Here is a 22,049-nt window from a genome sequence, read left to right as displayed (position 1 = left end):
GGGTGAGAAGTTTAATGAGTCTGATAGGCCATCTTAGCTACCTGAGAAACAGGCAGGTGAGGAGGCAGTCAAGCAGACTAGCATCATCCTGAACCATCTATTGGAGAGGACAGTCCTAGGCTCTATGTCTCAGAAGCCAGAGCAGAACCCACCACATGGATGCTGTAGGGTCCTGGAGCGGGCATGAAGTCCATCTCACTGGGTTCTCACCGGAGCCTACAGACTGAATGCAGGCTGCCCAGTGTCATAGAGAAAGGCAGGCTCTGAAGGCGTGGTGATTGGCCAAGGCATCTCAGCATGACGCTGAGTCCAAGCCTGTCTGTCTGTCTGCCTACCTCCCTGCTCCCAGTCCTCAGCAGGGGCCTAGGCGAGCAGGAAATCATGGGCACCGAGTCTCCACTGCCTCTGCCTTTGTTGCTCCCTCCTCTCACACTTGTCACCACCTCCACCAAGCCTTGCACCAGGGTCACTGCAGACAGCCTCAAACCTGCTCAGGCTTCCGTCCTTGCATTCTAGTCCATTCTCCACACAGCAGCCAACGTGGAGCTGCCACAACAGTGTTAAGATCTTGTCGCTCCTCTGTTTTCCATCCTTGAGTGTCATCCCCTAGGTCCTTAGGATCCAGGCCTAAAGGCCCCACAGGATCCAACTTTACCTGCTACTGCTTCATCTTCGCCATATTTGCCTCCTTGCCAGTCCTTGAGGACTCTGAGGTCTCTATATCAAGGCCCTTGCCCTTGATATTCTCCCTACCTGGAATGTTCTTCTCCCAGACTGTCACATGACTGCTTCCTCTCTCCATTTCAACCTATATGCAAACATTACTTCCACTGACAGGCCTGTCAGTCTTTTATTTATTTATTTTTTTCCCCCAAAGCCCCAGTAGATAGTTGTATGTCATAGCTGCACATCCTTCTAGTTGCTGTATGTGGGACGGGGCCTCAGCATGGCTGGAGAAGTGGTGTGTGGGTGCGCACCTGGGATCTGAACCCGGGCTGCCAGCAGCGGAGCGTGCGCACTTTACCGCTAAGCCACGGGGCCGGCCCGACCACCCTTTCTTAAAAGAGCAGCACATCCTATCCTCTCACCCCAGTTTATTTTTCTTCAGTGCCCTCCACTGCCTAACCTGACAAGACGCACACACCAATGCCCACACACTTTTTAAACGTTTACCGTCTCTCCCTCATAGGAGTTTCATGAGGGCAGAGGCTGTGTCTGCCTGGCTTTCCACATACGCCCAGCACCCAGCACAGTGCCTGGCATGTAGAAGGTGCTGGATAAATACTCATTGGATGGATGAATACTGTTTCTGCCCTAAGAGCCTGTTACCCCCGCCTGCCTGGTCTTTGTCTAGTGGCTAGGACTCTAGGCTGTAGCTCAGGAAAGTTAACCATTGGGTGTTTCACTACCCAGAGTACGTCATCAGCCTTAAACTACTGAGAACATCTGTGAAATTGAAACCACCACCCCACCCTGCATACTTCTCCACCCACCGGAAGTTTGTCTGTCTGCACTCTCACTTGACAAACAGACAGGGACTTTGTGCCATGAACTATTCCCAAGCCTGCCCTCCCTAACTCTCTCACCTCCCATCTGGCACATCACCAGCTTCTCTGACCATTCCCAGCCAGGCTTTCTCCCTTACGGTCGACTTCAGGGGAAATTCTCTGGGCTGATACCTGGAGTAAAGTCCAGAAACATCTGCTGGGCACAGAGGATAGGACTGAGGCCCAGTTAGGATGGAAAAGGGCTCCCAAAGCACTTATGCTCAGAAGAGGGGGAGCTGCCCCTCTCTCCCACTCAGCGGGGGTTAGTCAGGTAAGTTTCAAATGGGTGGAGTAGGGTAGGGATTTCAAGGCAGCACAAGGCCTGGGTTTTGGGTCCTTCTTTTACCTTGGTGAAGGGAGGGCTCGGGCCCACAGATCGCTGCCTCAGTCTGGGAATCACCATCTCAGGGTGAGGGATGAGGCTTATTTTCTCTTCTAAGCTTCACACCCAATGACTCCCAGTTTACACCGTCCCTCTGAGTCCCCACACCCATGATGGGGTATTATCATTCTTGTCATTATCTCCTTTTTCTAGGAAAGACGGCATTCATCTTGACCTTTTGGTGAACTCCTACCTAACCTTCAGGACCCCAGCTCAAAAGTCACCCGGTCAGTAGAGCTTTCCCTGACACGATCCTAAGCGGAATTCATTCTTCTTTTCTTCATGCTCCCATGGCCCTTTATTCTTGCCTCTATAGCAGCACACACCACAGAGTATGTTATCCATTTAAATCAATTAAAGCAAATCACCACTCTGTAGACCAAACAAAACAGGCTTCATAGTGAGAACTGGCCTAGGGCTGTCCATGTGGGGCTCCTGGTTTGTAAGTCTGTCTGTCGCCACCAGGAACAGGCTCGTGAGAGGACAGACCCCATCTTATTCCTTTGTGCCACCAGTAACCTGGTGCAAAGCAGCCACTCAACAAGGAACCCTTCCGAAGGCAGGTCCCTGTAGTCGGGCCAGCAAGAGGGAGACAAGAGGCACAGCAGGGCTACAGCTGCTTTCCAGGGATTCACGGCTGCTGTTCCTATGGAGTGAGTTCACATGTGCCCCGGTGTGAAATCAATTCTGTTTATTAGGTTAAAAGCACCGTTGGCAGTTCAGTTCCCAGAACCTGTGTCCAGCACTGTCTCTCCCATTGGAAACAGAAGAGGATTTTATCTGAACAGTCTCCTGCATGACAGCCCAGGAAGTGGAAAGTTCCTTGTTTCTTCATAGTAGAAAAGGACTTTGGAAAAATCAGTTCTCAGGACAAAACTCTGAAAACTGGTCAGACTGACCCAAATACGAGTTCCTGAGCTATTTTGCATTGTGTCTTGGGATGTGGTGGGTCAAACCAGGAAGTGGAATCTGCAGGCCACTCCTCCGCCCCGCCGCTGTCACATCTCCTGCCTCGGTTCTCCAGGGAAGAGGTTGGCCCAGGGCTCACAAATAAGCCACAGACTGAGACACAGGTGCACTGTTAGGAGCAACAGTAAGACACTGCAAAACCTCCAGTGTCTTAGCTGGTTAAAGACATTCAGGCAGGTGGACAGAGACCAAGTGAGGAAGAGAAAGGAGAGAATGTGCTGGGCTAGCAACACAGGGAGGGGCAAGCAACGTGGACCTCAACACAGATGGTGTTAGAGGGACCAGACAGCTCCTCTGTGGAGGGCAGTAAGGGCTGGGGACGGACTTCTGAGCCCAAAATTCCTCCTGGCCCCTAAACACGGTTGCACAAGATCCCCGTGTCAGAGACTACTTTCTTTGTCCCTTGTTACAACGCAGCTCTCCTTGGGAGGGTCATCTGCAGGTGAAAGAGAGATGAGGAATCCTGAGTTCTTGTTCTACTCCACCAGCTGAGTGATCAAGGATGGTCACGGTAGCCTCCTGAGTCTGCGTTTCCTCACCAGTAACTTGGGAACAGCAGTGAGCAGCCCCATTTTGCAGGGCCCGGGGGAGCGTGGGTGAAGGTGGAGTTCTAATGTGCTCTGAGAGCCTCCAGGCGCCGGCACTGTCAGTGCTTCACATCTGTCAGTCCATTTCATCCTCACGGTGGCTGTAGGTGAGTCTTAATCCTTTTTACATGAGGGGCCACAGGGTCACAGGAAAGAAGTGGCAGAAGAGCTTTGTCTGACTCTAAAACCCCATACCTTTTACTGTGTACATGGCTTTTCCACAAACCATATATTTTTTTGTTTTTTGTATTTTTTTCCCAAGAAACCTCATTGACGATTTACACCTCCTGCAGGAATCAGTCAAACCTTTTCTTGAACAGTCTTGGTGGGAAAAAGACATAATGTGGAAAAAGACCTTAGCCTCTGGCCAATGAGTCTTGCCTCGGTCACTGACAAAGGGCCGCCAGCTGCCCAGGGACCCCCCTCTTCCCTCTCATAGGGAAGCCAAGACCATCTATCACTACTCGAGCCCTTCCTCCACCCAAACCACGCTCACAGGCCCCTTTAGGCACTATCGGGAAACACGTGGTATGATCAAAATAAAGCAGGACGCCAGGATCCCTTCCATCCAATTCAGACCAGTCGGGCAGGCCCCTGCTAGGCCAGGAAGAATCCGCAACGAACAGGGTGAACTGCAATGCAAGCTCCTCGTGGCAACAACCTATCCCTATCAGGAAAGGCCAAGAGCAAGCAACAACAGCATTCCTAGAGACATGGCTGCAAGTTCTGACTTCCTTGGTAAATGGTCTCATGGAGTCCTCACAGCCTCTGCAACAATTCCCTTAAACCCAACCCGCTTCTTTTTTTCCAAAACTCAGCAGCAAGGGCCTGGTCACAGGGGGGCTCAGATGCTGTATATCCCAAAGTGAACTCAGCCTTCCCTTGTCCCACTTGTGCCTTGCTAACTTGGATTAATGGAGACTGGCCAAGCTGGGAGCCCCACTCAGCCCTGACCACTCGGCTACCCAGCCCCCACTCACTGCTGATTATGCCTCCCACCGCGTCAACCCTCAAGGATAAACATCGGTCTCCCCAGACAAAGCTGACCAGTTGACAGTTTGATACACCTTCTAGCATGTCAAGCACAGTTGACATACCTTCTAGCATGATCAGAAGGCTGGTCCTAAGCCCCTCCACAGTCTCATCTCCCCTCACACGCCAGCTACACTTGACTTGGACAAACACCCACACTTCCTCTTTCACGCCTCCACGGCTTTGCACATGTATGGCTTTGGTGGCAAAGCTCTTTCTGTCTTTCCTCATTTGGAAACTCTCACTTATTTTTCAGGGCCCAGCTCAAACCTCATTGCCTCTGTGACCCTGGGGAGAGTGGATTGCTGCCTCCTCCTTTGTGCCCCTGTGGCACTCGGCACGCATCCCTATGTCCCTATGACAGCTATGATAACCACAGGGGCCCTGCTTTAGGGGAACATTCCTAATTTTAAATATGTCGTCCTGCTGTCACCACAGTAAACACATGTGTACTTGTCAGGCCATATGTTCCAATTCTTGGTTCAGAAATTAAAGCCATCACAGAGATAGCATTAATAGCACTGCATGGTAGTTATTTGTTTACACATCCGTAAACACATTTGTTTCACATCTTCCTCCAACCAGATGTGAGCTTCTGAAGAACAAGGACTGTCTCTTATTTACCTTTTTCCTTGTCAGTGCTTAGAACAGTGCCTGGGAAAGAGCAGGTACTTATGCACTGGATAAACAAACCGTGAACTCATTGCCATTTAATGATCTCCCCAACATGTAGTTTATGTCTCAGGGTGTCAGATGGTGACTTCTAGCCAACAACCATAAGTAAGCTTGACAGAGCACCTTCTAAGTTTTTCCCTTTCAATCTCATTTCAACTTGCCTGCTGTTCCATACAGAAAAGGCCAGCTCAAGACCATGGCTCTTAAAAGATACCCCAAGAAACAAAGTAAAGAGACCAAAGAGGAATCTTCCACAGTAAATATGAATGGAGAAATCTGGTGGACACTACCCTAACCAAGTGATCAAATCTGGCATCACTAGCAGTGGGGTAACCTGGCATCATGTGCCGCCTGCCGTGGTATAAAGTGGAGTACAGGGCCGGCCCCGTGGCTTAGCGGTTAAGTGCTCACGCTCCGCTACTGGCGGCCCGGGTTCGGATCCCGGGCGCGCACTGACGCACTGCTTCTCCGGCCATGCTGAGACCGCGTCCCACATACAGCAACTAGAAGGATGTGCAACTATGACATACAACTATCTACTGGGGCTTTGAGGAAGAAAATAAAAGAGGAGGATTGGCAACAGACGTTAGCTCAGAGCCGGTCTTTCTGAGCAAAAAGAGGAGGCTTAGCATCGATGTTAGCTCAGGGCTGACCTTCCTCGCCAAAAACAAAAAAACAAAAAACAAACAACAACGTTTAAAAAAGAAAAAAAGTGGAGTACACAACATTACCTATGAATGGTTTTCGCCAAAACCATTTCACCCACATCTAATCAAGCCTCTGAGCTCAACTTCCAGCTTACAGGAAATATCAGGAATAAAGGAACAAATGAAAAGACACCATGAGGAAACCATGAGACAAATCCAGAAAGTGATTCTTTTTTTTTTTTTTAATTGATGTTTTAATGGTTTCTAACATTGTGAAATTTTGGGTTGTACATTTTTGTTTGTCCATCACCACATATATGACTCCCTTCACCCCTTGTGCCCACCCCCCACTGCCCTGGTAACCACAGTCCAGTTTTCTCTGTCCATGTGTTGGTTTATATTCCACATATGAGTGAGATCATACAGTGTTTGTCTTTCTCTTTCTGGCTTATTTCACTTAACATAATACGCTCCAGGCCCACCCATGTTGTTGCAAATGGGACGATTTTGTCTTTTTTTATGGCTGAGTAGTATTCCATTGTATATATATACCACATTTTCTTAATCCAATTGTCAGTCGAGGGACACTTAGATTGCTTCCACTTCTTGGCTATGGTGAATAATGCTGCAATGAACATAGGGGTGCATAAGCCTCTTTGGATTGTTGATTTCAGGTGCGTTGGATAGATTCCCAGTAGTGGGATGGCTGGATCATAGGGCATCTCTATTTTTAATTCTTTGAGGAATCTCCATACCGTTTTCCATAGAGGCTGCACCAATTTGCATTCCCACCAGCTGTGTATGAGGGTTCCTGTTTCTCCACATCCTCTCCAACATTTGTTGTTTTTTGTCTTGGTGATTATAGCCATTCTAACGGGCGTGAGGTGGTATCTTAGTGTTGTTTTGATTTGCATTTCCCTGATGATTAGTGATGTTGAGCATCTTTTCATGTGCCTATTGGCCATCTGTATATCTTCCTTGGAGAAGTGTCTGTTCATTTCCTCTGCCCATTTTTTGATCGGGTTGTTTGTTTTTTTGTTGTTCAATTGTGTGAGTTCTTTATATATTATGGAGATCAACCCCTTGTCAGATGTATGTTTTGCAAATATTCTCTCCCAGCTGGTTGGTTGGTTGTTCATCTTGATTCTGGTTTCATTTGTCTTATAAAAGCTCTTTAATCTGATAAAGTCCCACTTGTTTATTTTTTCTTTAGTTTCCCTAGTCTGGGTAGGCATGTCATCCGAAAAGATTCCTTTAAAACCAATGTCAAATAGTGTGTTGCCTATATTTTCTTCTACGAGTTTTATAGTTTCAGGTCTCACCTTCAGGTCTTTGATCCATTTTGAGTTAATTTTTGTGAATGGCGATAGCACATGGTCCACTTTCATTCTTTTGCATGTGGCTGTCCAGTTTTCCCAACACCATTTATTGAAGAGACTTTCCTTTCTCCATTGCATTTTCTTAGCACCTTTGTCGAAAATTAGCTGTCCGTATATGTGTGGTTTTATTTCTGGGCTTTCAATTCTGTTCCATTGATCTGTGTGTCTGTTTTTGTACCAGTACCATGCTGTTTTGATTACTATTGCTTTGTAGTATGTTTTGAAGTCAGGGATTGTGATGCCTCCTGCTTTGTTCTTTTTCTTTAGGATTTCTTTAGCTATTCGGGGTCTTTTGTTGCCCCATATAAATTTTAGTATTCTTTTTTCTATTTCTGTGAAGAATGTCATTGGGATTCTGATTGGGATTGCATTGAATCTGTAGATTGCTTTAGGTAATATAGACATTTTAACTATGTTTATTCTTCCAATCCACGTGCACGGGATATCTTTCCATTTCTTTATGTCATCGTGGATTTCCCTCAATAACGTCTTGTAGTTCTCATTGTATAGGTCCTTCACCTCCTCGGTAAGATTTATTCCTAGGTATTTTATTCTTTTTGATGCAATTGTAAATGGTATTATCTTTTTGAGCTCTCTTTCTGTTAGTTCATTATTAGCATATAGAAATGCAACTGATTTTTGTAGATTGATTTTGTACCCTGCAACTTTGCTGTAGTTGTTGATTGTTTCTAACAGTTTTCCAACAGATTCTTTAGGGTTTTCTATATATACAATCATGTCATCTGCAAATAGTGAGAGTTTCACTTCTTCGTTACCTATTTGGATTCCTTTTATTCCTTTTTCTTGCCTAATTGCTCTGGCCAAAACCTCCAGTACTATGTTGAACAGGAGTGGTGAGAGTGGGCAGCCCTGCCTCGTTCCTGTTCTCAGAGGAATGGCTTTCAGTCTTTCCCCGTTGAGTATGATGTTAGCTGTGGGTTTGTCATATATGGCCTTTATTATGTTGAGGTACTTTCCTTCTATTCCCATTTTATTGAGAGTTTTTATCATAAATGGATGTTGTATCTTGTCAAATGCCTTCTCTGCGTCTATTGAGACGATCATGTGGTTTTTATTCTTTGTTTTGTTGATGTGATGTATCACGTTGATTGATTTGCGGATGTTGAACCATCCCTGCGTCTCTGGTATAAATCCCACTTGATCATGGTGTATGATCTTTTTAATATATTGTTGTATTCGGTTTGCCAATATTTTGTTGAGGATTTTTGCATCAATGTTCATCAGCGATATTGGCCTGTAATTTTCTTTCTTTGTATTGTCTTTGTCTGGTTTTGGTATCAGGGTGATGTTGGTCTCATAGAATGATTCAGGAAGTGTTCCATCTTCCTCTATTTTTTGGAATAGTTTGAGGAGGATGGGTATTAAATCTTCTTTGAATGTTTGGTAAAATTCACTGGAGAAGCCATCTGGTCCTGGACTTTTATTTTTTGGGAGGTTTTTGATTACTATTTCAATCTCTTTACTTGTGATTGGTCTATTCAGATTCTCCATTTCTTCTTGGTTCAATTTTGGGAGGTTGTATAAGTCTAAGAATTTATCCATTTCTTCTAGATTGTCCAATTTGTTGGCATATAATTTCTCATAGTATTCTCTTATAATCCTCTGTATTTCCATGGTATCCGTTGTAATTTCTCCTCTTTCATTTCTAATTTTATTTACTTGAGCCTTTTCTCTTTTTTTCTTAGTAAGCCTGGCTAAGGGTTTGTCGATTTTGTTTATCTTCTCGAAGAACCAACTCTTTGTTTCATTAATCCTTTCTACTGTTTTTTTGGTCTCAATATCATTTATTTCTGCTCTGATTTTTATTATTTCTCTCCTTCTGCTGGCTTTGGGCTTTGTTTGTTCTTCTTTTTCTAGTTCTGTTAGGTGTAATTTAAGGTTGCCTATTAGGGCTTTTTCTTGTTTGTTAAGGTGGGCTTGTATCGCTATGAGTTTCCCTCTCAGGACCGCTTTTGCTGCATCCCATATGGTTTGATATGGCATGTTATCATTTTCGTTTGTTTCCAGATAGTTTTTGATTTCTCCTTTAATTTCATCAATGATCCATTGGTTGTTCAGTAGAATGTTGTTTAATCTCCACATTTTTGTCACTTTCCCAGTTTTTTTTTCCTGGTTCATTTCCAGTTTCATAGCCTTATGGTCTGAAAAGATGCTTGTTATGATTTCAATCTTCTTAAATTTATTGAGGCTTGCTTTGTTTCCCAACATATGGTCTATCCTAGAGAACGTTCCATGCGCGCTTGAGAAGAATGTGTAGTCAGCTGTTTTTGGGTGGAGTGCTCTGTATATGTCTACTAGGTCCATCTCGTCCAGTTTTTCATTTAAGTCTAATATTTCTTTATTAACTTTTTGTCTGGATGATCTATCCATTGCTGTAAGTGGGGTGTTAAGATCCCCTACTATTATTGTGTTGTTGTTGATTTCTCCTTTTAGGTTTGTTAATAGTTGTTTTATGTACATTGGTGCTCCTATGTTGGGTGCATATATCTTTATAAGTGATATGTCTTCTTGATGGAGTGTCCCTTTTATCATTATATATTTCCCTTCTTTGTCTTTCTTAACCTGTTTTATCTTGAAGTCTACTTTGTCTGATATGAGTATGGCAACACCTGCTTTCTTTTGTTTGCCATTAGCTTGGAGTATTGTCTTCCATCCCAGAAAGTGATTCTTAAAAAAAAAAAATCAATGTCATTAAAAAAAAATGAGGCATTGTTCTGGACTAAACTCATACTGGACTCTGGTTCAAGGCAGGAAAACACTATAAAAGACACTTCGGAGAAAGCTGAGGAAACTTAAAAATAGACTAGACAGTAGATGCTATTGTAGAAATTCTGATTTGCTTAGGTGTGATAAGGATATTGTGCTTATTTTTAAAAGTTGTATGTTGAGCTATCCAGGGGTGAAGTATCATGATACCTGCAACTTATTTTCAAATAAAAAAATTTAAATTATATATAGAACGATGAAGCAAATACAGCAAAACTTGAACAATTGCTGATTCCTAGGGAGAGTATCTGTGGGGATCACCGTGTTATTATTTCAATTTTTCTATGTTTGAAATTTTTCATAGTAAAAAGCTGGGAAAAATAAAAGAGTATTAATAATATCCTAAGAATGAAAATATTACTGATATGAAAAAGAACCAACTGGAGGTCTTGGAAATGAAAAATGTAATTGTCAAAATAAAGAAACCAAAAGATAAAATGATTATCAGAATAGATACAGCTGACAAGTCAATCAGTGAGCTGGAAGGTAGAGCCCAGGGGCTGTCTGGAACACAGCACAACAGAACAAGCTGTCAAGACAGAGGAAAAGGTAAGAGACGTAAAGGACAGACACTAAGTTCCAGCTCCTGTCCTGTGCAACCTCTAGAGGAGAGAACAGAAAGAATGACATGAAGGAGCTAATCCGAGGAATAAAAGAAAATTCCTTAGAGCTTTAGAAATACAGGAATTTTAGTATTGGTTATACCTACTGAGTTCAGAGCAGGATGAATGAAAAATATCCCACAACCTAGACACACTATGGTAAGATTTCAGAACATCAGAAATCATTTCTTTTAAAACCTAAATGCTTATAAAAAGAAAAAGTGAGTTGATCACAAGCAAACAATAATTCAACTAGACTGAGACATCACATTAGCAGCATTTGGGAGCTTTAACACTACAGTGTGATATCTTCACAGTTATGAGGAAAATTATTTTATAAGTAGATTTCTATTTCTAGCCAAGTTAACATCTAAGTAGGGGGAAAATAAAGTTAATTTTGGATATGTGGTTACTGAAAGTTTATCACTTATAGACTCTTTCTGTAAGAATCACTTGAGGAACAATTCAGGCAAAATGAAAATGAAATAAAGAACAGCAAACCAAAAATAAATAAATAAAACTTAGAATTAAATCTAAATAACTGTTGATGCATAACGTCAAAAAAAGTAACAATCTAGAACTCAAATCCTAGATGATTTCAACGGGGGATGGAGGCAATGAGGAAGGAGGAAAAGTGCGCCACAGTTCTTATCTTCTTCAGGTCAAAGAAATAGACACTAATTCTAGACTGTAGATAGAAAAATATAAGTTTGAATATGCATATAAAATTTAACACAATGAGTAGAAATAGCATATATATAATTTCCAAATTACTAGGGGGCGACATGGAAGAGAGACAACTAATCGATCCAACCAAGGTCAAGACGCGCTTCGTTAAGTGGAAAGAGTCAGTCACCAAACAGGGAGGGCAGAGTACTTCACTCACTCATCAATACCAGCAGGGAAGGCGCAGTGTCACGGGTAGGCACACAGGCAGAGCTCACATCCCCTCCCGGGCCTGGGAACAAACAAGTGAGCAGGCCTTGGGGTGTTGGTAAGTGCCAGGAAGAGAAAACAAAGCAGGGCAAGGAAGGGACAAAAAGTAACTTAGACATTAAAACATTATGCTCGGTGAAAGAAACCAGCAACAAGAAACCCCGCCATATTGTATGGCTCCATTTATATGCAGTGTCCAGAACAGGCAACTCTACAGAGACAGAAAGCAGACAAGTGGTTACCAGGGGCTGGGGGGGCGAGGGGAAATGGACTGACTGCTAATGGGTACAAGGTTCCTTTTTGGGTGACAAAAATATCCTAAAATTCATTGTGATGATGTTTGCACAACTCTGTGAGTATAAAATAAAAAACAAAAAAACACTGAATTGTACACTTTAAATGGCGGAATTTATAGTATATGGATTCTATCAATAAAGATTTTTTTCAAAAAAGGAACTTGGTAGAGTGCTACTTTAGACGGGACGTAAAGCAAAATAATAATCTCTTGATGTATACATACATGTATACGCATGTATAGCAAACTGCCCCAAAGTATCTTAATGCACCAGGGCCTCCCACCCATTACCACACTCCTGCCCAGCGGCAGGGGAAGCTCTGAGTTCCCACGAGGTCTCCCTTTCACCTCACATTCATCTCCCCCTCTACACCCAGGTGCCCTCCAGCTCTTGCATGAGCCTCACTCTTCAAGCAGGGCCTCCAGATCCACTGACACCCTTTCCTGCTCAGATGTGGGTCTCCCTTTTCTCTTACTCACTCACTCACTTGCTCGTTCATTCAGCCAACACTTGTCAAGGGCTTATTCTGGGGAAAATAACCCAAAGAAAACTGTAGAGTCAGAGTTTACATTGAGGTATTTACCTTGTGATTCCAACAATAAAACTGATTCTTTTATATGTGATTTTTCTATGTATTTCACAGAATTTTCATATATTTCATCAAATTGATTTTTTCTATGTATTTTATCTATAATGTAAACATTATATGTATTTTCCTACATGTATTTTATCTATAATGTAATGGCAGACATTAACAATTCATAGCTAGCAAAATGAAGTTTATTCTGACAGCTATGATCCATTTTTTCATCATCAAATCATCCGCTATTTGTTTACCCATTAGAGAGTTAAAATCCAAGAGTAAAAAACAAGTTAAACCAAAAACATCAGTTTTTCATTGGGAAATGCAAACAGAATATTTTTAAATTAAAAAAATATCTAATTTTTATACTTCTAAGGCATAAAAATGGCAGGGGTGGGGCTTACTTGGCTTGAAATTATAAGCAACTTTTTTTGGTGAATAGTGGAATCCTTCAGAGATAGCATGGTCCAACATCCTCATGTCACAGACAGGAAACTGGTGCAAGGAGGAGAAATGACCCACAAACTGTCAGCTGTGAGTTGGAGGCCTCTCAAATCAAGATGAACCTTGTCCCCTTAAGAAGTAGTCACCTCAGGAGGCAGCATGCTTACTCCAACCACCTGTCACTGCCCAAAACATACCACACTTACCCACTCCTTGGGTAAGCCTTCCGGCCTAATGTGAACCAGAATTGTGATTTTATAGTCAGACCTCATTTTGGACCAAAGAACTGCTAACACTATGGTAGGCTCTAGTGGCCTTCTGACTGTTTTTAATCATCAAATCCACCTATGAAACACCTACCAAAAGAAAGATTTTGAATAGGGATCATCACAGCTGATTAAACATTTGGGAAATACGCACACAATTTCTCAAGGACACTACTTTGAAAGGGACAGCACTCATTTACAGATTTAAGTTCTAGGTTGTTATTTTTAAAAAATCAGCCATGTTACTTTTTAGTCACACTCCATATTTGGGATGGCGTCACCTCAATCATTCATGAACACGTGTGAAAAACTCTAAGAACTGATGATGCTCACACACCTCATCTAGCATTAAGTACGCCTTTTTCTAATCCAGGAAAGGGAGGTTTGCAAGGCAAGGTGGTGCAAGTAAGATCAGAGGAGGACATATTTGTGATGGTATAGAGATAGGAGCTATTAATGACAAACGGCCCTTATTTACTAATTCATCAAAGCTGGTTAGAGAGGCCCTCTACCTAATAGCACCTGCTTGGTTTCTGTTGCAGTATGTTCAATAAAACAGCATTTTGTAGGCCATTCTAGAAGATGGGCTTGTTCCTTTGTTCACACTGGCCATATGCACCTCTTCTCCCAATTAATCTGAATTAATAAGGATTTGTTTAAGAAGCACTTGGCATTATGATGTTGATATGATACTGCTAATAAAAATGTAAAATGAAAGTGATTATATGACAGCCTAGATATTAAATTGGTCCCAAACCTTTACATGCATGCATGTGTGTTGGACTGGTAGAGGGCATGATACAGCAATGAGGAAAAAGCACCAGACTAGGAGCCGGCAGGCTAGGTTCTGGTTCAGACTTGCCACACATGGGCCTTCATTTCCTCCTCTGTAAAATGGGAGTCTCTCTCACAGGGTGGCTTCCAAGGGAACAATGTATGAGAACAGTGGTGAAAACCGAGAAGATGCAGTACATGTGTGTGGGAGGGCTGCCCCATTACTACTGAACTCTATGATTACCCATGCCCAAAGCTTTGAAAGAAAACCATTCAGCATCAGGCCTCAGCAAGGGCCTACCACAGGCCTAGCACTACATAAAGGCCAATAGAAGATAAAGAAAACACAAGTGGGCTTAAAGACCAAAGACATGAAAGCAAGGAAAGGAGACGTGTCAACACCCTGAGCTGCAGTGTGGACCCACAAGGTACTAAAGGCCTTGTGCGATTCTACCTCCCACTGTGATCCCTACCCAGTGTGGAATCACTGCCCAGATCTGCCGTGGGGGCCAACTCCTTGCCTTTTCTTACACAGAAAATCCTATATGGGTAGGTAAGACAGGCATTCTTTTCTTCATTTCACTGATAGGATAACACAAGTTAGCACAAGGTCAGCTAAGCAGCCAGGCTAAGAAGCCAAGCTTCCAGACTCCCCACGCCACTCTCTCTCTCAGGTGATTTCCACAGCAATGTCAGTTCCCATCTACTGATGATCCGCTATGGTCCTTAAAGCTAGGGGGTTAGCAGGTGAAGCAGATTAGAAGCGGTGATGTCACATGCCCAAGGCACTATGTGGCAAAGCCAAAATTTTAACCTGGCGCCATTGGGCTCTAACGCTGGCCCTCTTTCCACTACACTTGCTGCCTCAGGACTGTTAGAAACCTCAGGAGGCAAGGTTTATTTTGCAACGAGGATGGTTGTCACTGGTATCAAGAACAGACTTCTTCAGACAACCACATGACCTAGAACTTCTATCTTATCTAACTTATCTAATCTTTTGCTATTTCTGATCAAAACTGAAAAAGTCAAACCAATTTTATCCAAACAGGAAGAGCACATGAGCAAAGTCAGACCCCTGTTTGGAAGGACTGAGGATACAAGCTTTAAAAAGAAGCCATTTCCTTTTACCTTAGCCCTGCCCCCTCTTTTGGAAATGCCACAAAAACAAAGATGACTTATAGGGCCACAGGAAGCTTGGGAGCCAAGGCCGAAGGTCCCTAAATCTGGAGGCCCAGGCCCCAGGGCACAGACTTTACCTCTGTGAAGGAGAGATCTGGCAGCCTCCCTGACACGGGGAGAGTGAACCTGATAGAGAGCTGAATAGAAGGGGTATGAGTCTACAAGGCTCACCTGTGTGTGTGGACTTGCGGCCTGTGTCCCCAGTGATCTGCAGAAACGAGTTTACATAACAGGCCTTTGTGTTGCCCCAGATAAGAGTGAGTCAAGGAGTGGCTGAGATTTCCTGCGGGACAGTGAGGTGGGGAGGAGTGAGGGGTAGGGGAGGGACAGGTTAAGAAATAATCTGTCTAATCTAAGGAGGAAAAATGGTAACAACAGCAATAATCAAATAATTCCTTATATTTGTAATTCCTTGGTTTTATTCACAATAGCACTTTCAGGATAGCGAGAAACGGGTAACCGACTGCCTTTTCTTAGAGGGCACTGGGTGGCTTGGGGCACAAAGGTGGAAGGGAGATTTTTACTGTATGCCCTTTAACGTCTTTGAAATTTTCAATTTCCAAACCATGTGGATGGATTATCTATGCAAAAATATATAAAGGGAATTTTAAACTATTTTAAGCACGTCCCTAGTTTTCCAACAACCTTAAGAAGTAGGCAGAGCAAAGATCATTAGACCCATTTCACAAATGAGGAAGCCTGGGGCTCCAAGAAGGGAAGAGGAATTGGCCATGGTTGTGGTGGGGTTGGACATAAGACCCAGACCTTCAGACTCCTAATCCAGTGTTCTTTTTCAGAGACTCCACAATTTGAAAGACTAGCAGCACGCAGATTCACTCTCGAAGTTCAGTCTGCACAGCTAGAGCCAAATGAATCGAGATGGCGTGGAGCGCAGGAACTGATCACACATACAGAGCCTTACTAACCAGCAGAGCAGGCTATGTGAGCTGTTTGGGGCTGGCTAGACGTTCTGTTAGCTGACAAACACCCTGAAACTCTTTGGGGTTTCAACCCTTATTATTGAAAAAATCTCAACAGGCACATGCAAAGATGTTCAACATCATTAACTATCAGGGAAATGCAAATTAAAACTACAATGAGATATCACCTCACGCCCATCAGAATGACTATAATTAACAAGATAGGAAACAAGTGCTGGAGAGGATGTGGTGAGAAGGGAACTCGCATACACTGCTGGTGGGAGTGCAAACTGGTGCAGCCACTATGGAAAACAGTATAGAGATTCCTCAAAAAATTAAGGATAGAACTACCATACGATCCAGCTATTCCACTGCTGGGTATTTATCCAAAGAACACAAAAACACCAATGTGTAAAGATACATGCACCCCTGTGTGCATTGCAGAATGTCACAATAGCCAAGACTTGGAAGCAACCTAAGTGCCCATCAAGGGACGAACGGATGAAGAAGATGTGGTATATATACACAATGGAATACTATCCAGCCATACGAAACGATGAAATCCAGCCATTTGTGACAACATGGATGGACATTGAGGGTATTATGCTAAGTGAAATAAGTCAGAGGGAGAAGGTCAAATAGTGTATGATCTCACTCATAAGTAGAAGATAAAAACACCAACAAACACATCGAGACAGAGATTGGACTGGTGGTTACCAGAGGGGAAGGGGGGGGGCGAAAGGGATTATTAGGCACATGTGTGTGGTGATGGACTGTAATTAGTCTTTGGGTGGGGAACATGATGTAATCTATGCAGAAATAGAAGTACAATGATGTACACCTGAAATTTATACAATGTTATAAACCAATGTTACCACAATAAAAAAAAAAATGAAAAAAATCTATAAAATGCCCAAGTCCACCTTCTTCTCTCAAAGTGCCTTGGCCACAACTGCATTTTTACTAGATTCATTAACTTGCAGAATGTCAGGGTCATCATTATGAACTCAGAGAGACTCAGAAGGGTGATCAAATGTAAAAATAAGCACTGGGCCCAGGAACCAGGCAGATCCTGGGTTCAAACCTTGGTTTTGCCACTGACTTGTGTCTGGCCCTGGGCATGCTGGTCACTTCACTTATTTTGGCCTCAGTTTTTTTTTTTTCTGGCAAGGAAGATTAGCCCTGAGCTAACCTCCATTGCCAATCCTCCTCCTTTTCCTGAGGAAGATTGGCCCTGAGCTAACACCTGCGCCCATCTTCCTCTGTTTTATATGTGGGATGCCTGCCACAACATGGCTTGATGAGCGGTGCATAGGTCCATGTCTGGGATCTGAACCTGAGAGTCCTGGGCCTCCAAAGTGGATCACGTGAACTTAACCGCTACACCACCGGGCTGGCCCCTCAGCTTCTTCTTTATAAATAAAAATCAATTAACAGACACGTATTGCACACCATGCGTCTGACACTGTTGTAGGTACAGGGATTCACAGGTACTCCAGGCAGACTGTATCCCTGCACTCGCAAGGAGCTGACACTGTACAGGAGGAGACCAACAAACAAGGTAATTTCAAGTCCTGGAAAGTGCTATGAACTTACTCCTGGACTTATCCTGTAATGGCATAGAGGGTCTGGGAGGTCAGGGAAGGCCTCTCTCTCTGAAGAGGTGGCATTCACAGTGGGAGCCGAATGACGAAGCAGCAGTTACACGGGGATCTAGGAGCAGAGTATGACAGGCAGGGGGACAGATACCCAGGGCCTGAGGCAGGCCTATGTGAAGGACAGAAAGGACTATGAGGCTGGAGAGTAGTGAGTGAGGGGCAGAGGGAGGGCGAGGAAGTCGGCAAGGCAGACAGGAGCCCACTCTTCAGGTAAGGAGTCTGGATGCTATTCTGGTTGCAGGGAAGTGACTGTAGAAATAAAGAGGTTTTAATAGATCTGTGATGTTTCAAAGTTTTTTTTAGCAGCAGAACTCTTTAGTCAAATAAACAGTAGAACTCAGAAATCCTCAATACAAAACTAGGTAAAAGTACTACTGCTCTGGCTGGGTGAGAAGCTAGTTGAGGTTCTTCTAAACATGTGGCCTCTTGACCCTCCCCCTTTACCCCAAGCACTGGAGCTCAAAGGAGTTGAAAAACCACCAGATGATCTACCTCTAAGGTTCCTCAAGCTCCAAAAAAAAGCCAGCATTACAGGGAGAGGAGATTTAGGAGATCACCTTGGATGCTTGTTGGACCCTGGACAGGCCCTGGAAAGGTTTTATTTTTTTAATTATTTATTTTTATTTATTTATTTATTTATTTATTTATTTTTGTGAGGAAGATCAGCCCTGAGCTAACATCCGTGCCCATCTTGCTCTACTTTATATAGGACGCCGCCACGGCGGGGCGTGACAAGCGGTGCGTCGGTGCACGCCAGGGATCCGAACCCGCTAACCCTGGGCCGCCGAAGCGGAGCACGCAGACTTAACCGCTTGCGCCACCGGGCCAACCCCTGGAAAGCTTTTAAACTAAATCCCTGATGCGGACATGCTTTCTGCAAAAACAACAACAATGAAATCTGGCTTATCAAAGGTTCCGGTTAAAATCACATTGCTGAAACTATACAGACAGAAAACAGATCAGTAGTTGCCAGGGGCTGGGGTGAAGGGAGAACACTGACACAAAGGGACACAAGGGAACTTTCTGGGTTGATGGAAATATTCCACCTTGATTGTGGTGGTGGTTACAGGACTGTATGTTTGTCAAAATTCACAGAACTGTACACCTAAAATGGGTAAAATTTAATGTGTGTAAATTAAACCTCAATAAACCCGATTTTTTTAAAAAATCACATTGCTGGAAGACACCTCAGAGGTATTTTACAGATGAGGAAACAGACTCGGAGAGAGGAAAAATGACTTGCTCCTGCTGAGTCAGTAGAGCCCAGAAATCCTGACTTGCGAGACTGTCCCTCACCCACTGCTGCTCAGCTTTAATTCACAGCCTCTTCAGTCACTGGGCTTCAGGTTTCTCTGGCTGCAAAACGATGAGGTAAATAATTGCTAAAGGCTTTCCCACTCCAAACAATCAAACTCTAAGAAGCAGTCTCGTGTAGGGAAAAGACCTCAATAATCTGGAGTCAGAAAAACCAAAAGAAAAATTCCCACCTCTGTCACTTACTAGCTGTGTGCCCTGGGGAAACCCAACCTCTGTGATAAGGGGTTAATAATAAGAACACATCTGTAAAACAGCTGGCACACAACAGACTCTCAGGAAGGGCAGCGATTATAACTATCAAGGGTTTTTTTTTTTTTTTTTTACCATACCTACACTGTTCTCCCATTCCCAGTCTCACCAGGCTGCCTCCTAAGTTAGAACAATCTGGAAGTGACCATAAGGAAAGAAATCACGAACTGCCTGCCCTGCATTGCATAACCTGTGCTCAGGTACACAGTACACCCTGGGCTCCGCACAGGTTGTTATCTTGCCAGGTAAACAGGAACACCCTGCCCCCTCCTTGACCACTGTGAGCACAGGGCCACCACAAACACTGGAGTGGGAGCAGGCCGACAGCTTGCAAGAACACCACCGCTGTTTAGGCCCATATTTTAAGACTCCACTTTCCCTGCAGCTGCTGGCATCATCACAGGGCACAGACTCGCCCATGGACACGCTCCACCTATCCTACAGCCCTTCCCTCACCACCTGCTCTAAAGGGATGGTCCTGAATAATAACTCAAAGCTACCTGCCACACCTTACTCTTTTTTCCTATCCCAAGGAGACCAAAACACACAGAAACCCAAAAGACTATTAAAAAAAAGAAAACTCTTCAGGCAGGGAGTTTCTGGTTCCCTTGTCACAACTACTCTAGCGGCACTGTGGTCATATAAAGACCGTTGCCTTACTTTTTCTCCATGGTGGGGCAGGAGGGAGGTAACGCCCAGAAATTATCCCAATTTTGCAGAAACAAAGAGCTAAGTATCCTGACGCAAGGCAACCACAAGCAGGCCTACAGCAGCCCAGGGAGGCAGAGCGCCACAGCATCAGGGCCCAAGGGACTCCAATCACCCTGATTCAAGTTCGTGAAAACGCGGAGACAACAGCAGATAACACTTGCCCTGTGCTGCCCCGCCCAGCGCTCTAAGAGCTGTCCTGGAGATCGCGTGAACTCAAAACCACGCAAGAACGGAAAGGATTTCTGAACAGCACCGTTAAGTAAAGTTACTGAGCAAGAACAATGCTCTGTCCTGGCCACGGTCTCCTACTCTGTTACGGAGGGCTTACACTCAGGTTAGAAACTCTGATTCATTAATCACAAATATTATTTATCAAACCATTGCCAGGACATCGTGGCAACGACATCCTGCTATTTCTATTCGGAGCCCCTGCCAAAGCTTGATCCTCTCCCCCACCTGCCGGCACCTGTGAAGTTTTCAGTTTCCATCAAACTCCAGCTGGGGGAGGGGACCCAGTGCTGGCCCTAGTTGAGTCAAGTTCCCCCACCGTGTCCACAAAGAGAGGGCAGGGAGGCGTGGCCAGGCCGGAAATTCTGACAAAAAGTTTTCGCCCTCTGGTCCTAGAAGCAACTACTTCCTGATCCCTCCTAGTCGCGGAGGGGTGTGGTTTTCTGGCTGGGTTCCCCACCTGAGGGCCGAGCCCCGGGCCTCGACTGCGGCGGGAGGGGTCAGGCCGGCTGGGCGCCCTTCTGTCCCCCGCACTCCGAGACGCCCTGCTGCCTTCCACTGGCGAAGTTATTCTGGGGCAAAGTCCCCCCGGGATGTGAGCTCGGGGGGGTGGCAGGGCCTCCTCCTTCGCCCTCCCCTCAACATACACGCATACACGCACCCCAAGGGCGGCGATGGCGGACTCAACCCGGCCCAGACCCCGAGGCCCAGGCCTGCTCCGACAGGACGAAGGGCAAGAGGAAGCAAAAGGTATTCGCCAGAAACTTCGGAACAATCCGGGGCGCTCGCTGCGCCCCCCTCCACCATCCCCCATCCCGTTGCGGGAAAGCCTTCCCGTCGGAGCCCGGGCGGCGCGGCAGCCGGAGAGGGCCAGGCCAGCCGGCGCGGCGACCCCAGGCCGGCCTCCCACCTTGACCCGCTTGCCCTGGATCTCCAGAGTCTTCATGGTGAAGTCGACGCCGATGGTGCTGCCCTGGCGCTCCGAGAAGGCGCCCGTCTTGAAGCGCTGCACTACGCACGTCTTGCCCACGCTCGCGTCACCCACCAGCACCAGCTTGAACAGGAAGTCGTACTGCTCGTCCGGGTCGCCCGGGCCCGGGCCCGGCCCCGCCATGGCCGCGCGGGAGCCGAAGGGCCGGCGCTCCGAACGCTGGCGGCGGCCTGGCCTCACGGAAGCGGCGGGCCGCCTGGCGACGTGGAAGCGCCGCACCACCTGAGGGAGAGACGCCGCCGGCCGCCGGCCGCCGGCCCCGCCTCGGCCGGCCCTCCGCCCCGCCCCCTGCCCGCCGCCCCTCCGCCCCGCCCCCTGCCCGCCGCCCCGCGGGCCGCGGCTCCGCCCCGCCCTCAGCCCCGCGCCAGGCCAGTCGGGCCCTCAGGCCCTCCCTCAGACCCGCCCCCAATCAGACTCCGCCCTCAGGCCCGCCCACCGCCCCGCCCCGGCGGGACTCGGCCCCTCAGCGGGCTCTCGGCCGCGCCCCCAGCCCGATCCGCCCCCAGACCTGCTCTCAGGCCCGCCCCCGCCAGACCCCGCCCCCAGGCCGGCTCTCAGCACCGCCCCCGGCCAAACTCGGCCCTCAGCACGGCCCTCGGCCCTACCCCCAGCCTGGCGGCGCCCTCAGTGCCGCCCTCGGCCCGTTAACGCTCGGCTCCTGAGCTCCGCCGCTGAGCCCGCCCACAACCCAACCCCGCGCGCAGCACCGCCCCCTCACTCGCCACGCCCCACCACCTACTTAGGCCGACCCGCGCCGCACCGCCTCCCAGGGCTGGCCGGTCAGCCCGGGCTCCCCCACCTGCTGCTCTTTCAGACGCACAGGCAGGAGCAGGCTGGAGGGAGTGGTGGGGTCTCTGGGCCTGCAGGCCTGGGAGCCTGTGAACCCAGCC

General features: G+C 46.1%; 1 protein-coding gene across 1 annotated transcript in view; it reads right to left on the bottom strand.

Annotated features, from left to right (window-relative positions):
• RAB43 (RAB43, member RAS oncogene family) overlaps positions 1 to 21,328 on the bottom strand; it is a 36,670-nt gene extending 15,342 nt beyond the window's left edge. The window contains exon 1 of the mRNA XM_058566312.1: positions 21,079 to 21,328. Within this exon, the coding sequence (XP_058422295.1) occupies positions 21,079 to 21,282 (204 nt within the window). The 5' untranslated portion in view covers positions 21,283 to 21,328. The remainder of the gene's footprint in view (positions 1 to 21,078) is intronic.
• Between the last annotated feature and the right edge of the window lie 721 nt (positions 21,329 to 22,049).

The sequence above is a fragment of the Diceros bicornis genome, chromosome 2 (genome assembly GCF_020826845.1).
Source record: "Diceros bicornis minor isolate mBicDic1 chromosome 2, mDicBic1.mat.cur, whole genome shotgun sequence".
In the NCBI taxonomy this organism is placed as follows: domain Eukaryota; kingdom Metazoa; phylum Chordata; class Mammalia; order Perissodactyla; family Rhinocerotidae; genus Diceros; species Diceros bicornis.
This window is presented reverse-complemented; position numbering and strand designations above follow the sequence as displayed.